The sequence below is a fragment of the Chlorocebus sabaeus genome, chromosome 6 (assembly GCF_047675955.1).
Source record: "Chlorocebus sabaeus isolate Y175 chromosome 6, mChlSab1.0.hap1, whole genome shotgun sequence".
Classification (NCBI taxonomy): Eukaryota; Metazoa; Chordata; class Mammalia; order Primates; family Cercopithecidae; genus Chlorocebus; species Chlorocebus sabaeus.
The window spans coordinates 7,990,110-8,012,782 of NC_132909.1; the positions used below are offsets into that span (position 1 = coordinate 7,990,110).

Sequence of the window (22,673 nt, forward strand, 5' to 3'; positions counted from 1 at the left end):
CCCGCTTCTTCAGCCTTACTTAGCACTCTGGGAGTATGGTAGAAACAGAATCAGGACCAGGCGGCATCAGGGTTTGTAGTCCAGATTTTTACCTTGTTAAATAATCATCTAATTAGCTTCTTGCCTTTACTAGAAGACTGGGAGTCTTCCCCTCTTCCGAAGAGCAAGCGGTAGGTTGCCATGGAAACGCGTTGAGACGGGATTTCTGAGAAAACGCGCGGAAGGGGTGGAGTTGAGGCGGGAGAAGTGGTAATGTGACCTCTGACTGGTGGAGAGATGCCTTACGGTGTATTCCGATTGGTTTTACACAGACACATGCGCAGTAGAACCAGAAGGCCTTCCAAAGAGGCTAGAACGGTGGGGAGGGGGATGAGTAATGACGGAATAATCCCCATTCCGTCTGGAATCAGAGGGCGGGCCTGCCGCGGAGGCCTCTGGGAAATGGAGTTCCCAGGTAGGCGAAGCCCAGGGGCCGTCGGGAAGTCCGCGGCGCCTGCGCGGACGCCACAGGCTCAGGATGCGCGCGCAGCGCTCTCTGCCCTGCGGAAGTTTTCGCGGGGCAACCGAGAAGGTGAGTCCCGGTAACTGCGGAGGATCCGAAGGGTCAGGCTGCAGAAGCCTAGAATCCCAACCCCGTCCCTAAGTAAAGAGGTGAGGGGAAGCGAGGCGGAGTGGCCGTACGTCCCCCGACCCCCTAGCCGCAGCTCGGCTGGGGTGTCCGTGACGTCAGCACGACCCTTGGTGGGAGGTGGGGGCCCCTGCGGTCGGGGTTCGGAATGAGAGCGGCTCCGGGTCTCGGGGTTCACTGGCTTTCTCTTGAGCTTCCGAAGCCACCTTTGGCTCCTCCGCTGTGAAACTTGGCATCTAAGTCATCCCATGGTTTCTATGGAGGATGGGGCCAAAGGGAGTCTCTGTCGCCTAGGCAACCGCCCACCTGCGTTGGGGTGGGGTCTGACCTTTAGCCTTTTTGCTGTTGTCTCCTGAAGTTTCTAGGAGGAACACTATACAGTAGTTGACACATAGCAGCTGTTCACTAAACATTTGTTGAGTAAGTCAAATAAATTAAGATAAAGACTGGCCTGAGAGTTGGAGTCTTGGGCTTTCAAGTCCTGACCTGGCCATTGCATAGGTGACTTCAGCACATCCACTTTTACTGAGTGTTTACTATATGGAAGGCTCCGTGCAACCGATATTACCCTAATATAACCGGGGCTTGAACGGTGCTAGTCTAATAGGCAATGCTCAAGCCCACGTTATTATAGCAGTGTCTAAAAAATCCTGCCCAGCTAATTCACATTTTCAGGGTGGTTGGGCATGCCAGACACTAAAAAAGAAATGTTAAAGAATATTTACAGGTCTGCAATCCTTTATCTATGACTTTAAAATCCAAAACGTTGTAAAAACTGAAAGATCTTTTTCTCTGTTTTGCAACTTACCTGGTAGCCCAGCCTCACCTGGCTTTGAACTTGTTTGCTGGCAGTACCCACCCTGAACTGATGTGTGACTATTTAGAATTTTTAAAGATTTTGTTGTGCAAATCATATAGTTGCTTATGGAGAGTTGCCCCTGGATCTCGCCGGTGTTGTAATATGTAATAGGTTCTAAAATCCAAAAAATTTGACTGGGCATGCTGGCTCCCGCCTGTAATCGCAGCACTTTAGGAGACCGAGGCGGGCAGATCACCTGGGGTCAGGAGTTCAAGACCAGCCTGGCCAACATGGTGAAACCCCATCTCTACTAAAAATTAAAAAATTAGCCGGGCATGGCGGCATGCACCTGTAATCCCAGCTACTCAGGAGGTTGAGGCAGGGAGAATCGCTTGAATCCAGGAAGTGGAGGTTGCAAGTGAGCTGAGATCGTGCCACTGCACTCCAACCTGGGTGATATAGCAAAACTCTGTCCCAAAGGGAAAAAATAATATCTGTTTTTTGCCCACCATCATGTAATACATGGCAGAAGCAAGATCCAGACCCAGGCAGATTATGTCCCAAGTTTATCCTCTTAACCCCTACACAGATCTGTTTCTAAGTGGCAGGTCTTTTTTAAGGACCATCCAGCTAGATAATTCTGGCCCTGAGCTTTGAGTCTCTGGCTAGATGTCTAGACTTGCCTGAAAGATGAATGTGTGTGACACAGCTGGGGACCCCCCTGCCTTCTTGGCACGTTTTCTTCTGCAAAGGAGACAATGATTTATTCACTCAGCAAACGTAGACCCAGCATTTGCTCTGTGCCAGGCCTGTGTGAGGCTCTGGGCATACTATGGCAAACCAGACAGGGAAAAGTCCCTGCCATTATGAAGCTTACATTCTAGTAACTCAGAGTATGTCAGGTGGTGACAACCACTGTGAAGAAAAATAAGGCAAGGTAAGGAGGATAAAACACGCTATTAGTAAAATGGTGTCCAGGGCCAGGAACGGTCGCTCAAGCCTGTAATCCCAGGACTTTGGGAGGCCGAGGCGGGGGGGATCACCCGAGGTCAGGAGTTCAAGGCCAACCTGGCCAACATGGTGAAACCCCATCTCTAGTAAAAATACAAAATTAGCCAGGCGTGGTGGCACGCACCTATAATCCCAGCTACATGGGAGGCTGAGGCAGGAGAATCACTTGAACCCAGGAGGCAGAGGTTGCAGTAAGCCAGGATCGTACCATTGCACTCCAGCCTGGGCCAAAAGAGCGAAACTCCATCTCAAAAAAAAGAAAAGAAAAAACACAGTAAAATCGTGTCCAAGAAGATCTCTGAGAAGGTGACATTTGAACAGAGAGCTAAAGAAGGTGATGAGGAAGTGACGTGTGTGCACTCTTGTGGGGGCAGTGTTCCAGGCAGATGGGAGAGCAGGTGCAAAGGTCTTGGGGAAGAAACGTTCTTGTCACAATTGGGGAAAAGCACCGAAGCCAGTGTGGCTGACTCAGTGTGAGCAAGGCAAGATGGTGGGAGAGGTCAGGGAGGGAACAGGGAAGTGGCAGATCATACAGGGGCTCCTGGGCCATGGTAGGAATTTTGGCGTTGATTCTGTCTAAAATGAAATCCACCATATGGTTTTGAGTAGAGGAGGGACAGGGACTGACTTACATTTTTTTTAATGTATTTGTTTGTTTATGAGACTGAGCCTCGCTCTGTCGCCCAGGCTGGAGTGCAGCAGTGCGACCTTGGCTCACTGCAACCTCTGCCTCCTGGATTCAAGCGACTCTCATGCCTCAGCCTCCCAAGTAACTGGGATTACAGGTGCCTGTCACCACACCCGGCTGATGTGTGTGTGTGTGTTTTTAGTAGAGACGGGGTTTCACCATGGTGTCCAGGCTGGTCTGGAACCCCTGACCTCACGTGATCCGCCCACCTCGGCCTCCCAAAGTGCTGGGATTACAGGCGTGAGCCACCGTGTCCGACCCACCATATGGGCCAGGGTCTGACAGGGGCAGGGTCTGACTTAGATTTTAAGTGGACCCCTCTAGCTACTGGGTTGAAAATCAATGTAGGGACAAGCGTAGAAGCTGGAAGTCTAGTTCGGAAGCTGCTGCAGTAGCACAAGGGAGAGATGGTGGCCTAGACCAGGCTGGTGACGGTGTCAGAACCGGGGATGGCACATAGTTAAAAGACTCTCTTACCCTGATTCCACACCCAACATCAGCTTCCAGATTTAAATCTACAAGAATGTTCTGACCTGCTGCCCCAAGGTCCCAGTCCGGTTTTGCGTTTTCGTTGTGTGAACTGGCACCAGGTTAAGAACATGGGCTTTTAGGTTCTGGATTCCAGCTGCGTCCCCACTGTTTTCTAGGTGAGTGGAGTCAGGTCTGGGGGAAGGAGAATTGTCACCCTTTGAGCATCATTTTGCAGGTTTCAAAGGTGGGATGATTATCCCTACCTCATAGAATGGAGGGGAAGATTAAACAAAATCATGTGTCTGGCTTGCCACTTAAGAGCTGTGTGGCCCTGGGCAAGTCGTTTTCTCCCTGAGCCTCTGCTTCTCATCTCCCCAAAGGGGAAATCATTCTTACCTTGAAAAGGGTGATTGGGAAGGTTCTGTAGATAATACCTCCCAAGAACTTAGCACAGTGATCTGCACATACTGAACTGTCATGAAATGAGAACTGTCTTCAGTGACTTAACCTCTGTGCAGCAGGGTCTCTCTGTTCTGGTTGCTGTGTCTAGGAAAAAATTATCCCACAATTTACTGGTGTAGAACCGCCATTTCTTGTGCCCATGGATCCTGTGGGCCGGGAATTCAGAGTGAGCACAGCAGAGTGGCCTGTTTCTGCTCCCCAATGCCTGTGCCTTAGCAGGAAGATTTGAAGGCTGGGATTTAAGTGGTCTGAGGACTTGCCCGCTCACCCAGCAGCTGGTGCTGGCTGTTGGCCGTAGGCCTCAGTTCCTCTCCACCTGAGCCTCTCCATGTGGTTTCTCTGCCTGGGCTACTTTAGGCTGCCTCATGCCATGGAAACTGGCTTCCATGGGTGAGCATCCTGAGTGAGCCAGCCAAGTTGTTTTTTGTGACCCAGACTTGGAAGTCTCATGGCCTTACTGCTGCCAGTCCTCTGTTGGTAGGAGCAGTCACAGCTCTGCCCAGCTCCAAAGGGGGAGGAACAGAGACCCGGACTCCTGGGAAGAGAGGTTACAAGGTTCCAAAGAGCACACAGGACCAGAAATATTGCTGTGACCTGCTTTGGAAAAACGAGTGCCATACTCTCCTATGAAGTGGTGATCATTCTGGAACCGGCGTCCTGGGCTGTTGTATAGACTAAATAGGATAATGCATAGAAAGCTCTCTGCCTGGAGGACGCCTTCCCAGATATTGACAACTCGCTCCCTGGTTTCCTTTGGGTCTCAGCTCAGATGCCTCCCTCTGGGTGAGTCCCTCCTTGGCCACCCTGTGTGAATAGTGACCCATCAACCTCTGTGGCATCCTGTTTTCTTCTGTGGTACTTTATTGTCCTCCATAGCACTTTCTCCATCTGACCTGCTCAGCGGTTCCTTGCTCATTTGTTTGTTAGCTTCTCTTCCCCACCAGAACTTGAGCATCCTGAAGGCAGGGGCTGGGTTGTTTCCTTCGCTGCTGTTTCCCCAGTGACCGGCATAAACAGGAAACTCAGTGAATAATTATCGAGTGAATGAATGAGTGAATAAACGAACGAATGGATTTGGCACATGCTGGTGACATGACCAGTGCTCAATAAACATTAGCTATTATCTTTCCTTTCTGTGTGAAAGCATGAGTCAGCCACTCCACTTTTGTTCACTTACAGGTCGCTGTCAAAATGGAGTTTCCAGCCCAGTAAATCCAAGGGCCAGACCGTGACCTCATAAAGGTATTATCCCTTGGGCATAGCCTCTCAAGGCCTTTTTCCTTTTTCCCACCAGCAGCTGGCTCCTGCTTGTCTCCTCTGGGTTGCTGCTGGCCAGCTTTACTCCCAGAAAGAACATTGTGGTGGGTATGGCAGGGCTTGCCTGCTTAGGCACTTGCTGCGTCCTGGAGGCATCTTTCCCGGAGGGCAACCAGCATCTGGGGAAATTCTATGTAACATGAAGCCATTTAAAACTGTCACAGATTTCTGCCAGGTGTGGAGGCTCGCACCTGTAATTCCGGCACTTTGGGAGGCTGAGGCAGGTGGATCACTTGAGGTCAGGAGTTCCAGACCATCCCAGCCAACATGGTGAAACCCCATCTGTACTAAAAATGTAAAAATTAGCTGGGTGTGGTGGCGCATACTTGTATATAAAAATTAGCTAGGTGTGGTGGCGCGTACCTGTAGTCCCAGCTACTCAGGATGCTGAGGCAGGAGAATCGCTTGAACCTAGGAGGCAGAGGTTGCAGTGAGCCGAGACCGCACCACTGCACTCCAGCCTGGGCAACAACAGCAGAACTCCATCTCAAAAAAGAAAAAAAAATTAACTGGGTGTGGTAGGGCACACCTGTAGTCCCAGCCACACAGGACACTGACAGGAAAATCACTTGAACCTGGGAGACGGAGGTTGCAGTGAGCCAAGATCGCGCCACTGCACTCCAGCCTGGGTGACAGAGTGAAACTCTGTCTCAAAATAAATAAATAAATAAAACAAACCATCACAGATATCTAAACAAACCCTTTGTTCACATAAGAAATCTAGGCATGGTGGCCCACACCTGTAATCCCAACACTTTGGGAAGCCAAGGAAGAAAGATTGAGCTCAGGAGTTCGAGACCAGGGCAACATAGCAAGACACCATCTCTACAAAAAGTTAAAAAAAAAAAAAAAAAAAGAGGCCGTGCGCAGTGGCTCAACCCTGTAGTCCCAGCACTTTGGGAGGCCGAGACAGGCGGATCAAGAGGTCAGGGGATCGAGACCATCCTGGCTAACACAGTGAAACCCCGTCTCTACTAAAAAATACAAAAAAAAACCTAGCTGGGCGAGGTGGCGGGCACCTGTAGTCCCAGCTACTCGGGAGGCTGAGTTAGAAGAATGGCGTAAACCCGGGAGGCAGAGCTTGCAGGGAGCTGAGATCGTGCCACTGCACTCCAGCCTGGGCGACAGAGCAAGACTCTGTCTCAAAAAAAAAAAAAGCCAGTCATGGTGGCACATGCCTGTAGTCCCAGATAACTTGGGAGGCTGAGGTGAGAGGATGGCTTGAGCCCAAGAACTCAAGGCTGCAGTGAGCCATGATCATGCCATTGCACTCCAGCCTGAGTGACAGGGTGGGACCCTGTTGCTAGAAAATAGAAAAGTGTAGCAGAGTCTGACTGGCGAGGCTTCAGTAACAAGCGACTTCTAAATCTTAGTGGTTTCACACAATCACACATGACTTCTCACTAATACAACTTTCCAGGCACCAGCCTCTATGCAGTTTAATAATGTGTATATATATAATGTGTTGTTTATGTGTATATAAATATATATGTAATATATATTTGCACTCCAAATATTGGCACAGCCTGTCACTCAGGCTGGAGTGCAATGGCGTAATCGTGGCTCACTGCAGCCTTGAGCTCTTGGGCTCAAGCCATCCTCTCACCTCAGCCTCCCAAGTATCTGGGACTACAGGTATGTGCCACCATGACTGGCTATTTTTTCTTTTTTTTACTATATATATACACACGTGTGTGTGTGTGTGTGTGTATGTGTATACATATATATTTTTTTTTTTGAGACAGAGTCTTGCTCTGTCGCCCAAGCTGGAGTGCAGTGGCATGATCTCAGCTCACTGCAAGCTCCGCTTCCCGGGTTCATGCCATTCTCCTGCCTCAGCCTCCCGAGTAGCTGGGACTACAGGCGCCCACCACCACACCCGGTTAATTTTTTGTATTTTTTAGTAGAGACGGGGTTTCACCGTGTTAGCCAGGATGATCTCGAGCTCCTGACCTTGTGATCCGCCCACCTCAGCCTCCCAAAGTGCTGGGATTACAGGCGTGAGCCACCGCACCCGGCCAAAATATATATATTTTTTTAATTAGCCAGACATGGTGGCTCACGCCTGTAATCCCAGCTATTCGGGAGACTGAGGCAGGAGAATCGCTTGAACCCAAGAGGCGGAGCTTGCAGTGAGCTGAGATCGCACGACTGCTCTCCAGCCTGGGTGGCAGAGAGAGACTCCATCTCAAAAAAAAAAAAAATTGTTTTTTTAATTTTTAATTTACCGGGGTACATAGTAGGTGTATATATTTATTGGGTACATCTAGGCAATTTGGTCTTGTGACACCAGTGTCAGACACCCAGGTGTGCCTGGGGGAGAGGGAAGAGGCAGTGAGACCTCTACCCTAACAAAAATGCTCACTGGTATTTATGCCTTTGAGAAGACAGAGATGTTCTTTTACATATTATTAGCAGGACGACAAATCACTGAGTTGGACAACCACTCAGAATGACTGGCTTTCTAGAGGGTAAAAGATACTTGACCGACAGCCTTTGCAGTCCAGATGTCTTATACAACTCCTTTGTTTGAACAACAGAAGGGCAGATGTATGCCCCAGAGTGTTTCTGTTCTTCTGCAGCCTGAGGAAGAGGAATCCAGGACCTGTTCTCTCCCCATGTGACTGAGATTTATTTCACCAGCTGATGGAATGGCCTATGGTTTTTGGTTTTTTTTGTTTTGTTTTGTTTTGTTTTTTTTGAGACGGAGTCTCGCTCTGTCTCCCAGGCTGGAGTGCAGTGGCCGGATCTCAGCTCACTGCAAGCTCCACCTCCCAGGTTTACGCCATTCTCCTGCCTCAGCCTCCCGAGTAGCTGGGACTACAAGCGCCCGCCACCTCGCCCGGCTAGTTTTTTGTATTTTTTAGTAGAGACAGGGTTTCACCGTGCTAGCCAAGATGGTCTCGATCTCCTGACCTCGTGATCCGCCCGTCTCGGTCTCCCAAAGTGCTGGGATTACAGGCTTGAGCCACCGCGCCCGGCCTGGCCTATGGTTTTTAAGGACAAGCTCTAGAATTTCAGAAGTTAGTACCTAGAGGAAATAGACAGGCCTGAGAAGCTCAGAACTTCCTATCGAAGAAGAAGGAGAAGAAGAGAAATATTAATGACTGGAATATAGTAACTTGGGTACAAGGCATGATATGGTCACAGCAAGCACTCACATAAAAGGCTTTCTGTGGGCCAGGCCCTGTTCTCAGCACCTCATATTCATTTAGACCTCATCAACCATTCTATGAGATAGGTGCTGGGAGAAGCCCTCTTTTACAATGGGGTGGACTGTGGCACAGAGAGGTTAAGTAGCTTGCCCAGCATGTAGCGGATCTGGGATTGAAATCTGGCAGCCTGGGGCCAAACCTGTGATTTTAAGGACCCCACTGTTTGCATTTGCAACGAAGCCAGCCTTTACAGTGAATGAAGGAAAAGGGTTTGATCAGAATGGTCTCTTGCAACCAGGATGGTAGCTCATGCTTGTAATCCCAGCACTTTGGGAGGCTGAGGCAGGAAGGTTGCTGGAGGCCAGGAGTTCCAGACCAGCCTGGGCAACATAGTAAGACACCGTCTCTACAAAAAAAAAAAATTTAAAAATTAGTCAGTTGTGGCCGGGCGTGATGGCCCACACCTGTAATCCCAGCACTTTGGGAGGCCGAGACGGGTGGATCACGAGGTCAGGAGATCGAGACCATCCTGGCTAACTTAGTGAAACCCCGTCTCTACTAAAAAATACAAAAAAAAACTAGCCGGGCGAGGTGGCGGGCGCCTGTAGTCCCAGCTACTCGGGAGGCTGAGGCAGGAGAATGGCGTAAACCCGGGAGGCGGAGCTTGCAGTGAGCTGAGATCCAGCCACTGCACTCCAGCCTGGGTGACAGAGCGAGACTCCGTCTCAAAAAAAAAAAAAAAAAGTGAACGTCACAAACATAGTTGAAGACCCTGGCTATGCCTCCTGCACACTCACCCTGTGATTAAGAGCAGTTCTCCAACAATACTTCCACTGAGCTTCAGCCAGCCCGTTTGACTTTGTATGTGTTCATTCTGTTTTGTAGCATGATCTCCTTCTGTCCAGACTGTGGCAAAAGTATCCAAGCGGCATTCAAGTTCTGCCCCTACTGTGGAAATTCTCTGCCCACAGAGGAGGAGCATGTGGGGTCCGAAACCCCTGTCAGTTCGCGTGTGTCATCCTTCCGAGGTAAGAACCAGAGCTTTGAGCCCATTTCTGCAGTGGGGATGAGGTGCATGCACGTGTGTGTCTGGGGAGGTGCGGAGGGAGGATGCCTTTGCAGCCTGTCTGACCCTGTCCTGATACTGGAGAAGCCCAGGCCTCAGGACTGGACCCCTCTGCCTACCCTCAGTCCCTTGGCCTCTTATTGGCCTCATGGCTTTGGACACTGTTTCCATGTTAACAATTCCTTCATTTCTATCTCCAGCCAGCCTGGACTCCCCTGCTTGGAGGAGATATATGTGCAGCCTGCCTGCTTGGCACCTGCAGGTTGAGTATCCCTTATCCGAAATGTTGGGGACCGGAAGTGTTCTCATTTTGGATTTTTTCAGATTTTGGAATATTTGCATTATACTTACTGGTTGAGCATCCTGATTCAAAAATCTGAAATCTGGCTGGGCACAGTGGCTCATACCTGTAATCCTAGCACTTTGGGAGGCTGAGGCAGGCAGAGCACTTGAGGTCAGGAGTTCGAGACCAGCCTGGCCAACATCCTGAAATCCCATCTCTACTAAAAATACAAAAATTAGCTGGCATAGTGACGCACACCTGTAATCCCACCTACTTGGGAGTCTGAGGCAGGAGAATCACTTGAACCCAGGAGGCGGAGGTCGCAGCGAGCCGAGATTACGCCACTGCACTGCAGCCTGGGCAGCAGAGTGAGACTCGATTAAAAAAAAAGAAAAGAAAAAAAAAATCTGAACTCCACAGTAACCCAGTGAAATTTCCTTTGAGCATCCTGTTGGCACTCAAAGTTTCAGATTTTGGAGCATTTTGCATTTCAGATTTCTGGATTTGGGATGCTTAACCTGTGTTGGATGTCCTGATCACATCTCAGTCTGAACTTGCCTTCACCTGAGCCCCTGGTGTTCGTGCCGCCTGCCCTGCCATAGACTTCCCCATTGCCAAGAATAGCCCTCCATCCAGTTTCTCAGGCCGGACCCTGGGGGTCATCCATGAGTTCTCTTTGTCACCAGCCCCTTGACCCGCCCACCCCTTCAGCAAATCTTGTTGGCTCCCTCTTTACAATCAGTGCAGTATCAGCCCAATTCCTTCCCCGCACCTCCCACATCCGTTGCCCTCACCTCCCACATCCCTTGCCCTCACCTCTCTTGTGCAGAAGCCTTTTTGCCCTCGGCTCCTCTCTCTTGTCCCTGTAGTCGTCTTCACACAGCCGCCAGAGGGATCCTATGAATACAGTCAGAGCCCGTCATTCCTCTGCTCATACTTTCCCATGTGAGGCGACAGGACCAGGTCCCCATTTCCCCTCAGACTCCACCTCCCGACCCTCCTGCTGTTGCCTGTGCTGTTCCAGCTGCACCGGCCTCCCGGCTGCCCCTCCACGCCTCAGCATGCCTGGGCCTCAGCCTGTGCGCTTGCCGCTCCCTCCTGGATGCCTCTTCCCTTATGGGCCTGCATGCCCCACTCTGTCACTGCCTTCAGGTTTTGTTTTTTGTTGTTTTTGTTTTTGTTTTTGAGACTGAGTCTGGCTTTGTCACCCAGGCTGGGGTACAGTGGCACAATCTCAGCTCACTGCAACCTCCACCTCCCAGGTTTAAGTGATTCTTGTGCCTCAGGCTCCTGAGTAGCTGGGATCACAGGTATGTACCACCACGCCCGGCTCATTTTTGTATTTTCAGTAGAGATGGGGTTTCACCATGTTGGCCAGGCTGGTCTTGAACTCCTGGCCTGAAGTGAGCCACCAGCCTCGGCCTCCCAAAGTGTTGGGATTACGTGAGCCACTGCGCCCATCCATGCCTTCAGGTATTTATTCAGTTGTCACTTTCTCAGAGACACTTTCACTGCCACTACTAATTAAAGTTGCATCTTCCCTCTATGCAGTGATCCTGTCCCCCTTCCTTGCTGTGTATTTGTTTTTGGTACTTGTCTCAACCCTATTAAATACAGTATTTTACTTATATTGCTTCTTCTGTAAGCTCCATGAGGACAGAAACTTTTTGTGTTTCTGTAACCTGTGTTGATTCTGGTTTTGTAACCTGCTGTTAGCACAGCACCTGGGTCTGTGCCTGGCACGGTATCAGGTGTTGAGAAATCTTACTGACTGGTTGAATGAATTAAATATCAATAGTCGGTCTTGCTCACTGGAAGGCCCAAGCCCAGATACAATATTGGTAAATCAAAGAGGGTTTACCCATCGGACAGTTGTGCAGAAGGCAGTCAGCATACATGGCGGGGAGTTGAGTGACATTCATTTTATCATTTGGGAATATATTTAGCTGCAAATAACAGAAAATGCTATGACAAGGGTTTAAACAAATGATTAGGTTTATTTTTCTTTTACTGGCAAGTATGTAGAGCAGTATTTTTCTTACTGAAAAAAGGAGACAGTAAGTGTTGGGATGGTGTCCCCACGATGCCCTAAGGGACCCAGGCTCCTCTGTTTTTCCACTGAGCCATCCTTAGCATATAGCTTTTGTTCCCATGCTTACTGCCTTGAGGTCTCAAGTTGACTTCTTCATCTCCACAGTTCCAGGCAAATGTGAACAGCGTTGGCCTTGGCCCAACTTGAGAGTCAGAGTGGTTTTTTTTGTTGTGTTTTGTTTTGTTTTGTTTTGTTTGAGACGGAGTCTTGCTCTGTCGCACAGGCTGGAGTGCAGTGGCGCGATCTTGGCTCACTGCAAGTTCCACCTCCCGGGTTCACGCCATTCTCCTGCCTCAGCCTCCTGAGTAGCTGGGACTACAGGCACTCGCCACCACGCCCGGCTAATTTTTTGTATTTTTAGTAGAAACGGGGTTTTACTGTGTTAGTCAGGATGGTCTCCATCTCCTGACCTCGTGATCCGCCTGCCTGCCTCCCAAAGTGCTGGGATTACAGGCGTGAGCCACTGCACCCGGCCTTTGTTTTTTTAAGACAGAATCTTGCTCTGTCACCCAGGCTGGAGTATGGCAGCACAATCTCGGCTCACTGCAACCTCCACCTCCCAGGTTCAAGCTATTCTCCTTCCTCAGCCTCCCTAGTAGCTGGTATTACAACCGTGCAACACCACACCTGGCTAATTTTTGTATTTTTAGTAGAAACCGGGTTTTACAATGTTGCCCAGGCTGGTCTTGAACTCCTGACCTCAGGCGATGCACCCATCTGGCCTCCCAAAAGTGTTGGGATTATAGGCATGAGCCACCGTGCCCGGCCAGAGTCAGTTCTTAACCCAACCTCTGCCTTTCCTAATGCTGACCTAGAGCCCAGTTCGTTATTCACTCCCTCAGTCATCAGATGGCAAATATGTGTGAGTGACCGGCCATGTGCTGAGGTGCTATATTTGTCCTGAGGATTATGGTAAGAAACGAGACAGCCATGGTTTCTGTTCTCTCATAGTTTTTACAGCTCAGTAAGGTGACAGACATTGAGTAAATGATTATCAGTAGGTTGCATGATAACAGAGGGGAACTGAATGGACCCTGGAACACATATAAGGGAACATGTTTTTCAGGGGATCAGGGAAAACCTCCCTAAGTGGGTAAAGTTTGAACTGAGCTAGGGATGAAAAAGAATGGGCTGGGCACAGTGGCTCACAACTGTAATCCCAGCATTTTGTGAGGCTGAGGTAGCCTGATCACCTGAGGTCGGGAGTTTGAGACCAGCCTCACCAACATGGAGAAACCCCATCTCTACTAAAAATAGAAAATTAGCCGGGCGAGGTGGTGCGTGCCTGTAGTCCCAGCTACTCACTTGGGAGGCTGAGGCAGGAGAATTGCTTGAACCCGGGAGGAAGAGGTTGCAGTGAGCCGAGATTGTGCCATGGCACTCCAGCCTGGGCAACAAGAGCAAAACTCCATCTCAAAAAAAAAAGAAGAATGAGCAAGGTGGGAGTTGGCACATGTGTTCCAGGCACTGGGACGTGATATGGGGAGCAGATGTGAGGTGAAGGGAGCCAGGCACAGTGGAGGAGTAAGGAACATTTCTGCCTGGGGGAAGACAGGCAGGGCCACGGGAAGGAGTTTGGTTTTAACCGTTGGTGACGTGGAGAGCTGCGGAAGAGCTTCTGCCAAGTAGGCAACACGATAGGCTTTGCATTTTGGAAAGACTTCTGTGGCTTCTCTTTGTGAAAAATGGATTCGAGGCGTGGAAACCAGTTAGGAGGCCATTCCAGTAGCCCAGGGACCAACCATGCTGGCTGAGTTAGTCAGTGTCAACTAAAAAGAAAGGACATGTTTCCTAACCTCCTCTTAAATCGGGGGCTCCTCAGTGGCTGAACTACAGCAAAAGTCATTGTTCCACTGAGAAAATTGGTGGAGACATTGGTCAGCCTTGGTGGTGGGTAAAAAAAAGGAGGAATGTCTTCTTTGATAATTCCTTTTTTTTTTTTTTTTTTTTTTTGAGACAGTCTTGCTCTGTCACCCAGGCTAGAGTGCAGTGATGTAATCTTGGCTCAGTGCAACCTCCACCTCCCATGTTCAAGTGATTCTCCTGCCTCAGCTTCTCAAGTAGCTGAGTTTACAGGCACCTGCCACCACACCCAGCTAATTTTTATATTTTTAGTAGAGACAGGGTTTCACCGTGTTGGACAGGCTGGCCTCAAACTCCTGACCTCGGGCGATCCACCCGCCCCAGCCTCCCAAAGTGCTGGGATTACAGGCATGAGCCGCCACGCCCAGCCTTCTTTGAGAATTCCTAATCAAGAATTTACATTCTCACCAGTTTGGGGCCAGAATTCACACTGATCTGTGTGGTCCCCCAAAATGCAAGCTGAACATTTAATTTAAAGTGGTGAGATGTGGGTACCACTCCCTGCCTGATATAAACAAATCTTCTCTTGGAAAACATCCTTTAAAGACAAACCTTAGGGAATTACCACAGGTCAATGTCCAAGGAACATAAGCACCAGTCTCTGTTGATTTACAAAGACACCTGGAAATAAGCTAGCCTGAGAGTCAGCAGAAACAGCAAACTACAGAATCAGACCTGCCAAGACCACAGACCTTAAAATTAATAGATGAGAATGTTTACAAAATATGCTTAATACGTTTAAATAAATAAAATAACAAATTGAAAGTATAATGAAGGAATAGGTTAAAGTTGCACAGGCAAATAAGAGAAGGAACCATATAAAAACTCTAATGATTGATGTGTATATATGTATATGTATGTGTCTATGTGTATATATGTACGTGTGTATATATACGCAGTTGTATGTATGTATATGTATGTGTGTGTGTGTGTATATATGTGTGTGTGTGTGTGTGTATATGTATATATAATCATTGTAATCAGAACCTCAGTGGGTAGTTAAAACAGCAGACTAGACATAGCTGAAGGGAGAATTAGTTAACTGGAAGATAAATTTTAAGAAATTACATGGAAGAGGCTGGGCATGGTGGCTCATGCCTATAATCCCAACACTTTGGAAGACTGAGGCTGGTGGATCACTTGCGGTCAGGAGTTCAAGACCAGTCTGGCCAACATGGTGAAACCCCATCTCTACTAAAACTATAAAAATTAGCTGAGTGTGTTGATGCATGCCTGTAATCCCAGCTACTTGGGAGGCTGAGGCAGGAGAATTGCTTGAACCCAGGAGGCAGAGGTTGCAATGAGCCAAGATCGTACCACTGCACTCCAGCCTGGGCAACAGAGTGAGACTCCATCTCAAATATACGTACATATAAAGAAATTATGTAGAAAGGACACAGAGTGGCAAAATGCTGGAAGATACAAGAGAGGCTAAGACCTAAGAAGGTGAGAACAACTAAAAGGAACAGTTTACTTAGATATTTATGTGATAGAAGAAGCAAGAATTGATGTTGAGGGCCAAAGAGAAGAGCATAGCTGAATATAACCTCAGGGCTCCCAGTCCAGTGGAGCCTGCAAAGGGGCCTTTGTAACTCCAGTCTGCATTTTGTCTGCCTTTCTTTAGGCTCAAAGAGAGGGCTGAACTCCAGTTTTGAAACCTCTCCTAAGAAAGTGAAATGGTCCAGCACCGTCACCTCTCCCCGATTGTCCCTCTTCTCAGATGGTGACAGTTCTGAGTCTGAAGATACTCTGAGTTCCTCTGAGAGATCCAAAGGTAAGAGTTAAGGTCCATCTGGCCTGACTCTAAGTGGAGCAAAGTTGGGTTGTCTAATGATCTTTGGGACAAAACTGCCACAGTCCTGGCTCAAACATCATCCATCCCTGCCTGTTCTCTGACTCCAGCTTCCCATCTCCCCCTCCAGTCTGCCTCTGAATGGCCCCAGATGGGTCTTTTAGCACCCAGAGCTGCCCTGGCCTCTCCCTGCACACAGCCTCCTACTGTTCCTGGTGCCCTGAGACCAAGCTCTTCAGTCTGGCATCTGTGTGGTCTGGTTCCTGCTTTAGCCCTCAACATAGTCTTTGCCCAGAAAACACTTTTGGGGATTAACCTTGGTCTTTGCTAAGCCTGTTCCCTCAGCCCAGGACACTCTCACCTTCCGTCTTGGCCTTGTGTACTGCCACTCAGCCGGTCTGGTCTCTAGGAAGCTTCTCTTGAGTGCCGTAGGCTCGCATCCAGACCTCCTCATCGTCCACCAGAGCCTCTTTCCAGCCTCTTTGTCTGGCACCCCCCCATGCCTGCTGCAGCCTTCATTGGAGTGCGTGTCACTCTAGGCTCCACAGGCCTTTCTGCCTCACTTTCTGGACTGGGGGCCCTTTGCGGGCAAGGACCCAGCATAACTTGTGTATATTCCCTGTGCCTAGCCAGTGCCCAGGACACGGGAGGCCTGAGGACTGTGTTCCTTCTGTTCGCTGGGCCCCTGGATCTGAAGCCACAGCCACAGTGGCAGTGTGAGGTGTCCCCTTTGCTCCTTATTATCCTCTGAGCCCGGAGGCCTCTTGCCATTACTTGCCTTTAGGGGATGGTGGGTGGGAGGAACGGAGTAAACGATGTCTTTTCCTGTGTCCAAATCTGTCTGCCACCACACCTGCCCCATTCTTTTGCCAGTCTAGGTACTTTTCCAGGGCAGGGCTTTGGTGTAACAAATTTTTTGGCCCCTTTCTATCTCAGGACTGAGTCCTTTTTCAGGATGTTTTTGCGTAAATGTCTAGAATGTCCTTTTTTCCCTGGCAAACTTCTACTCATCCAACAAGACCCAACTCTAACATCCCTTCCTCCAGGAAGCCTACCCTGACTTCTCCAGGCAGGATCTTTTTCTCTTTTGGGCCCTAATATCTGTCTGTGCTGCCCTGTCTCAGACCCGCATCTGACTGGCTGTATCTAGAGTAGACTTGCCCACCAAACTGGGCACTCCTGAGGGAAGGATGCAGGTCCGACTCCTATCTTGTACCCCAGTGTCATCACTCAAAGGCCTGACTCATAGAAGGTCCAAGGAAGTGTTTGTTGAATGAACTAATTCATAAAGGAATAGTAGTTTGCGTACTGTTTCACTCCTCATCCAACTTTTCTCTCCTGGATGGTGCTTTTGCTTTATTCTTTTTTTTTTTTTTTTTTTTTTTTTTTTTTTTTTTTTTGAGGCGGAGTCTCACTCTGTCGCCCAGGCCGGAGTGCAGTGGCCAGATCTCGGCTCACTGCAAGCTCCGCCTCCCGGGTTTACGCCATTCTCCTGCCTCAGCCTCCCGAGTAGCTGGGACTACAGGCGCCCGCCACCGCGCCCAGCTAGTTTTTTGTATTTTTTAGTAGAGACGGGGTTTCACTGTGTTAGCCAGGATGGTCTCGATCTCCTGACCTCGTGATCCGCCCGTCTCGGCCTCCCAAAGTGCTGGGATTACAGGCTTGAGCCACCGCGCCCGGCCTGCTTTATTCTTACCATCCTCCTGCAGGCTCCGGGAGCAGACCCCCAACCCCCAAAAGCAGCCCTCAGAAGACCAGGAAGAGCCCTCAGAAGACCAGCTGCAGCCCTCAGAAGACCAAGCAGAGCCCTCAGAAGACCAGCTGCAGCCCTCAGACACTGAAGCGGAGTCCTCAGACACTGAAGCGGAGCCGGGTGACCACCTCACTTGAAGCTTTGCCCACAGGGACAGTGCTGACAGACAAGAGTGGGCGACAGTGGAAGCTGAAGTTCCTCCAGACCAGGGACGACCAGGGCATTCTCTATGAAGGTACGCTCTGTCCATGGGCGGCCAGGGACTGGGTCGTCTCAGCACCAGGACAGTGGGAGGGGACCCCTTCCTGAGAATGGGAATGGAAGTCACGTCCCTAGCTGCAGACCTGCCGCTAGGCAACTTTCTCTTAGACCTAGGACTCTACGCCTACCCACCTGCAGGGCCGGGCAACAGTGGGAATGAGTGCAGCAGGCTGGAGTAAGGCAGTTGGGCGTGGTGGGGACTGTGGCCAGTTGGAAGGCATGTGCCCTGTGTGAGGTGTGCCCCTTCTCAGCCCGCCTGCTGTTGGCATGTGGGAGGCCCAGGGGCTGTGTGCTAAGGATGATTGTTCTGGCCAGTATGCAGAGAGAGGATGGATCCCCACCTAAGATTTGGTTGAAACATCGAGGCTGATAACGTCACACACACACCAAGAGGACAGGAGAGGTTTATTGCTTACATAATGGGGGGCTCTGCGGAGAGCAGGCAGGCCTCCCACGCAGATCTGAGATGCCTTGAGAGTGAGGAAAGGAGACTGGCCAGGTGTTTCATCATAGTTGGGGGTGGGGCTGGGCAGAAACCTGGATCTGCCACCCCAGATCACAGAGTCTAGAGCCCTGGGCTTGTGGCCCGTCTCTGTTGGGGCCCTTGGCCAAGCCCTTTTTCCCTTCTGGCCTCCCTTGACTCCCTCTACATTGGAAATTGCCCAGCTAGCTTTCCAGGCTGTTGGCAGCAGGGCCAGTTAGAAAAATTAAAGAGGAAAGCTTTCTATAGTCTGCAAAGCAGTGCAGGAAATTTGTATCAAATTGCAAGCTTTTCCTGCCTGCCTCTGAGTGCCAGGCATGTACGCATCGTCATTGACCTCATGGTCCCTCTGAGTGCCAGGCATGTACGCGTCGTCATTGACCTCATGGTCCCTCTGAGTGCCAGGCATGTACGCGTCGTCATTGACCTCATGGTCCCTCTGAGTGCCAGGCATGTATGCGTCGTCATTGACCTCATGGTGCCTCTGAGTGCCAGGCATGTAAGCGTCGTCATTGACCTCATGGTCCCTCTGAGTGCCAGGCATGTATGCGTCGTCATTGACCTCATGGTCCCTCTGAGTGCCAGGCATGTACCCGTCGTCATTGACCTCATGGTGCCTCTGAGTGCCAGGCATGTACGCGTCGTCATTGTCCTCATGGTGCCTCTGAGTGCCAGGCATGTACGCGTCGTCATTGACCTCATGGTGCCTCTGAGTGCCAGGCATGTACGCGTCGTCATTGACCTCATGGTGCCTGTGAGAGACAGGCACTGTTCCTGTGCCTGGCTTCCAGACAGGGGCAGATGCTTGGTCATGATGTCACAGCCTGCTCCAGCATGATCCCCCCAATGTAAAGGATCTCCCCACAGCTGGAAAGGACCTTTCTTTCCCCAAGATGTGGGTCCTGCATAAGTCTCTCTCTCTTCCCCTGGGCTCAGAGCACCCTTGGCCTTGAACGTGTAGAGCTGGCTCCCAACCCTGTTGCAGCTGGAGATTCTTGAGGGCAAGGACGGCTTCTTGGTGACTTTGTCACCCCCTTGTCCTTCAGCCCAGTGTCTGAGATGATACCAGCCTCGATGGTGAAGGGAGGGTGGGAACAATGAGAACAGAGGAAGGAGGGACACCAGCATGAGTCAGGGTGCGCAGGCGACAGTAGCTCAGCTCACGGGCTTTGGGATAGCGAGACCCAGGTCGAGCCAGCTCTGCCACTCCCCAGCTGCGGAGCCCTGGTGTTATGGGGATATTTTAAAGCTGTCACCTATGGAGCAATCCTGACACGCCAGGCTCCGTGCTGGGCTCTGGGCTGAGCGGGTTCACCGAGCAGTGTGCGTGCAGGGGGATGCAGACTCTTGCTGCACACATCGCTGGTGCCGCTCTTACTCCTGCCTGTCTGTTGAGTCCTTGCAGCCAGTCTCCGGGTAGGCCTTATTGCTCCGATGTTACAGACATGCAAATGGAGGCCCAAAGTCACACAGAGAGTGGAGGGAGGAGCTGGGATTTGAACCCTGGTCAGCCTGGCATTTCTTGGCCTCTCTCCTCTTCTCGTCTGTCAGATGGGACGATGCATGTGAAGCCCACACTTAGCACAGGGCCGGAGACATGGTGGGGTCTGTAAATGAACAGTAAGGGCTCCTGGAGCAGGCTTTGTCGAGGAACAAGCAGGTGGGGTGCTTATGGGGAGCTGCCTCAGGGATCAGAACCCAGGGAAGGGTAAGGAAGCAGGCGGGGCAGAGCGGGAGGCGGTGCTGTAGGGAGGGGGTAAGGAAGCAGGCGGGGCAGAGCGGGAGGCGGTGCTGCAGGGAGGGGTAAGGAAGCAGGCGGGGCAGAGCGGGAGGCGGCCCTGCAGGGAAGGGTAAGGAAGCAGGCGGGGCAGAGCGAGAGGCAGCGCTGTGATGCAGCCCAGTGATGGCCTCAGCCGACCCTGCAGGGCTCTGGAGCAGAAGTGGTCCTTCAGCGTGGGTCCGTGTTGGGCCAAGAGAGGCTGGGCCTTTATGTCCACCTTAATCATTGGACCTGGGTCACCCTGGGATGTGGCCTTGGATGAGGTCACTCTGCCTGGGACGCCCCTAATTCCCCAGCCACAGGCTGTGACAGTACGCGGGAACTGTCCACCAGGAAGCTCCTCAGAGGCTCAGTGCCCAGAGCTGTTACTGGGGAGCTCATGTGGCCCCCTCTGTCTGACATGTATCCGCATTCCAGGTTCCCCAGGGGAAAGAAGGTGTTGCACAGAAACCACAGTGATTGCACAAGCAGTTTAGGCTCAGCAAGCCCCACTCACTTAGGGGATTCTGGGAGCCCTGCCGGAATCTAGGCTCCCAGACCTTGCCAGGAGAGCCGCCTCAAGCCTGCTGCATTAACCCTTCCTGCACGGCTGGATAGTGACAGAAAGAGGGAGAGGAAGCTTATTTAAAACTAGGAAGCAGCAGGTCGTGAGAGCCAAGAGTGCGCTTGACCTTGTTGGAACCAGGGCACCAGAGCCGCTCCTCATTGCTGGGAAGTTTGGGGACGATGACCCTGACCTTCCCTGCGGTTATAACCTCGCTCCCTTGTTTGTTCCCCCATAGCTGCACCCACCTCCGTCCTCACCTGTGACTCAGAACCCCAGAAGCAAAAGTTCTCGCTCAAACTGGTAAGTGACCCTGCAGGTGGGGGGCAGCTTGGAGGGCAGGGACTTTCACAAACACATCCTTGACTTCTGAGCCCCTCTGTCAGCTGGGAGAGCTTGGCTGGGGACCAGGGTCCCCACCTGCAAGGAGCAATGAGACTGTGGGCGGGGCAGGCACCCAGTTGTCCATCATCCCGGGGTGTTAGAGACCGACAGTTGGATCCGCCCGAGTCTGGCTCTGATGCTCCCTGGCTGTGTGACCTGGGGAAGCCCATCCCCCTCAGAACTCAGTTTCCTCATCCATGAAATGGAGCCACTAATACCCACAGGGTGTGGCCCATCTGCCCCCTACCACCGGTCTTGCAGTGTGCACATATCGAGCACCTACTGTGTATCACCGTGCCGGGTGTGGGGTCCAACAGAGAACCCGTCAGATAGGGTCCCCATGCTGAGGATTCAGTGAAATCACACATCAGGGGCCGAGCATGAGTTTCAGCTGTCGGACATGTGCGCTCAAGGGTGGGGCCAAAAGGAAACAAAGAGAAAGGGAGAGTGGCCACGAGGGTGAGTCATGCCTTCCACACAGAGGAGGTGCCTAACAGAAGGGCATTGTCATGGTTCATAACCCTGCCATCATCCCTGGGTGCTGGGATTACGGGTGACTTTTATTTTCTTTTTGTTTATCCAAATTGTCTCCCACCCCAGAAAACCAGGGACAGCTGGGTGGGTTGCCCTCCCTCCGCCCTAGATGGAGGCCATGAGAGTGGGTCAGAGCGTGGGCTGTGGAGCCAGGCTCACTAGTGATGGGTAGCACCTGCTTTGAGAGCCTGGCATGGCCTGAGCCGGGCTGTGTTTCACAAGCACTGCTTCATTGAATCCTCCCAGCGGGGCAGCTACTGTGTCCCATTTAATGCTGCTCTGCGTGGTTCAGGTGTGCCTGGCACAGTACGCACCCCATCAACCTGAGCTGTTCCCATTATTACTACTGTAATTACGCTCGTCATCCTAGATATACAGCCTTGCTCTCTGTTCGTGCATCTAATCTCATCAGCATTTCCTGAGGCTCAAAACTCGGTGATGAAGAGTTGGTCCCAGGCCCAGCCCTGGAGAAGCTCCCAGTCTGGCGGGGGCCGTGCCATGTCCCAGTCCCATCAGGAAGACGGATGGGCTGGGCGGGGAGCACAGGGCACCCGGCTGACCAGAGGACATTCCATCCACTGGGAAGGCAGCTCTGTTCTGAAGCATTCGAAAGGTCAGGGCTGAATGCCCAGTGGTGTTCATCCATCCATTTATTCATTCATTCACCAAGCCTTTCCTGCAGCCTCCTGTGAACCGAGTGCTGGGGACTTCTGCAGAGATGGGTCAGACCCAATTGCTGCCCTAAAGGAGCTGCCCCCTTGGGAGAGTGGGGCAGGCACGAATACACCACGTGAGATTGCTCAGGGCCTACATGGCTGTGCCCACGTCGCTCGCGTCAGTCACTATGGGCTTCGCCGGCATCGTGGGGAGGACTCCAGGACGCAAAAAGGGAAAAGGAAGGACAAGAAGAGGAGCTGGGGCAGGGAGCTAGGCTCACTAATGACCAGTAGCAGCACCTGCTTATTGAGAACCTATTATGTGACAGTCCCTGGGCTGAGTGTCACAAGCATTATGTCATTTAATTCTTTTGGGTTTTTGTTTGTTTTGAGACAGAGTCTCTCTGTCACCCAGGCTGGAGTGCAGCGGTGCAAGGCTTACCCAGCCTTGGTCTGCTAGGTTCAAGTGATCATTCCACTTCAGCCTCCCAAGTAGCTGGGACCACAGGCATGCACCACCACGTCCAGCTAATTTTTTCTTTCTTTCTTTTTTTGATAGAGATGGGGTCTCCCTGTGTTGCCCAGGTTGGTCTGGAACTCCTGGGCTCGAGCGATCCTCCCACCTTCACCTCCGAAAGTGCTGGGATTACAGG

General features: G+C 51.1%; 1 protein-coding gene across 10 annotated transcripts in view; it reads left to right on the forward strand.

Annotated features, from left to right (window-relative positions):
- The first annotated feature begins 50 nt into the window (after positions 1-50).
- Positions 51-22,673, forward strand: part of VRK3 (VRK serine/threonine kinase 3) — a 44,161-nt gene continuing 21,538 nt past the window's right edge. For 6 of the 10 annotated variants that reach the window (XM_007997627.3, XM_073016165.1, XM_073016166.1 and 3 more), the window contains exons 1-6: positions 456-571; positions 5,239-5,301; positions 9,417-9,559; positions 15,460-15,609; positions 17,337-17,615; positions 20,685-20,749. In XM_007997627.3, coding sequence (XP_007995818.3) covers positions 9,418-9,559; positions 15,460-15,609; positions 17,337-17,615; positions 20,685-20,749 — 636 coding nt within the window. In that variant the 5' untranslated portion in view covers positions 456-571; positions 5,239-5,301; position 9,417. Of the gene's footprint in view, positions 171-455; positions 652-5,238; positions 5,302-9,416; positions 9,560-15,459; positions 15,610-17,336; positions 17,616-20,684; positions 20,750-22,673 lie in introns of those variants that run through there. The other 4 variants (XM_007997630.3, XM_007997629.3, XM_073016164.1 and 1 more) reach the window with 4 other exon arrangements.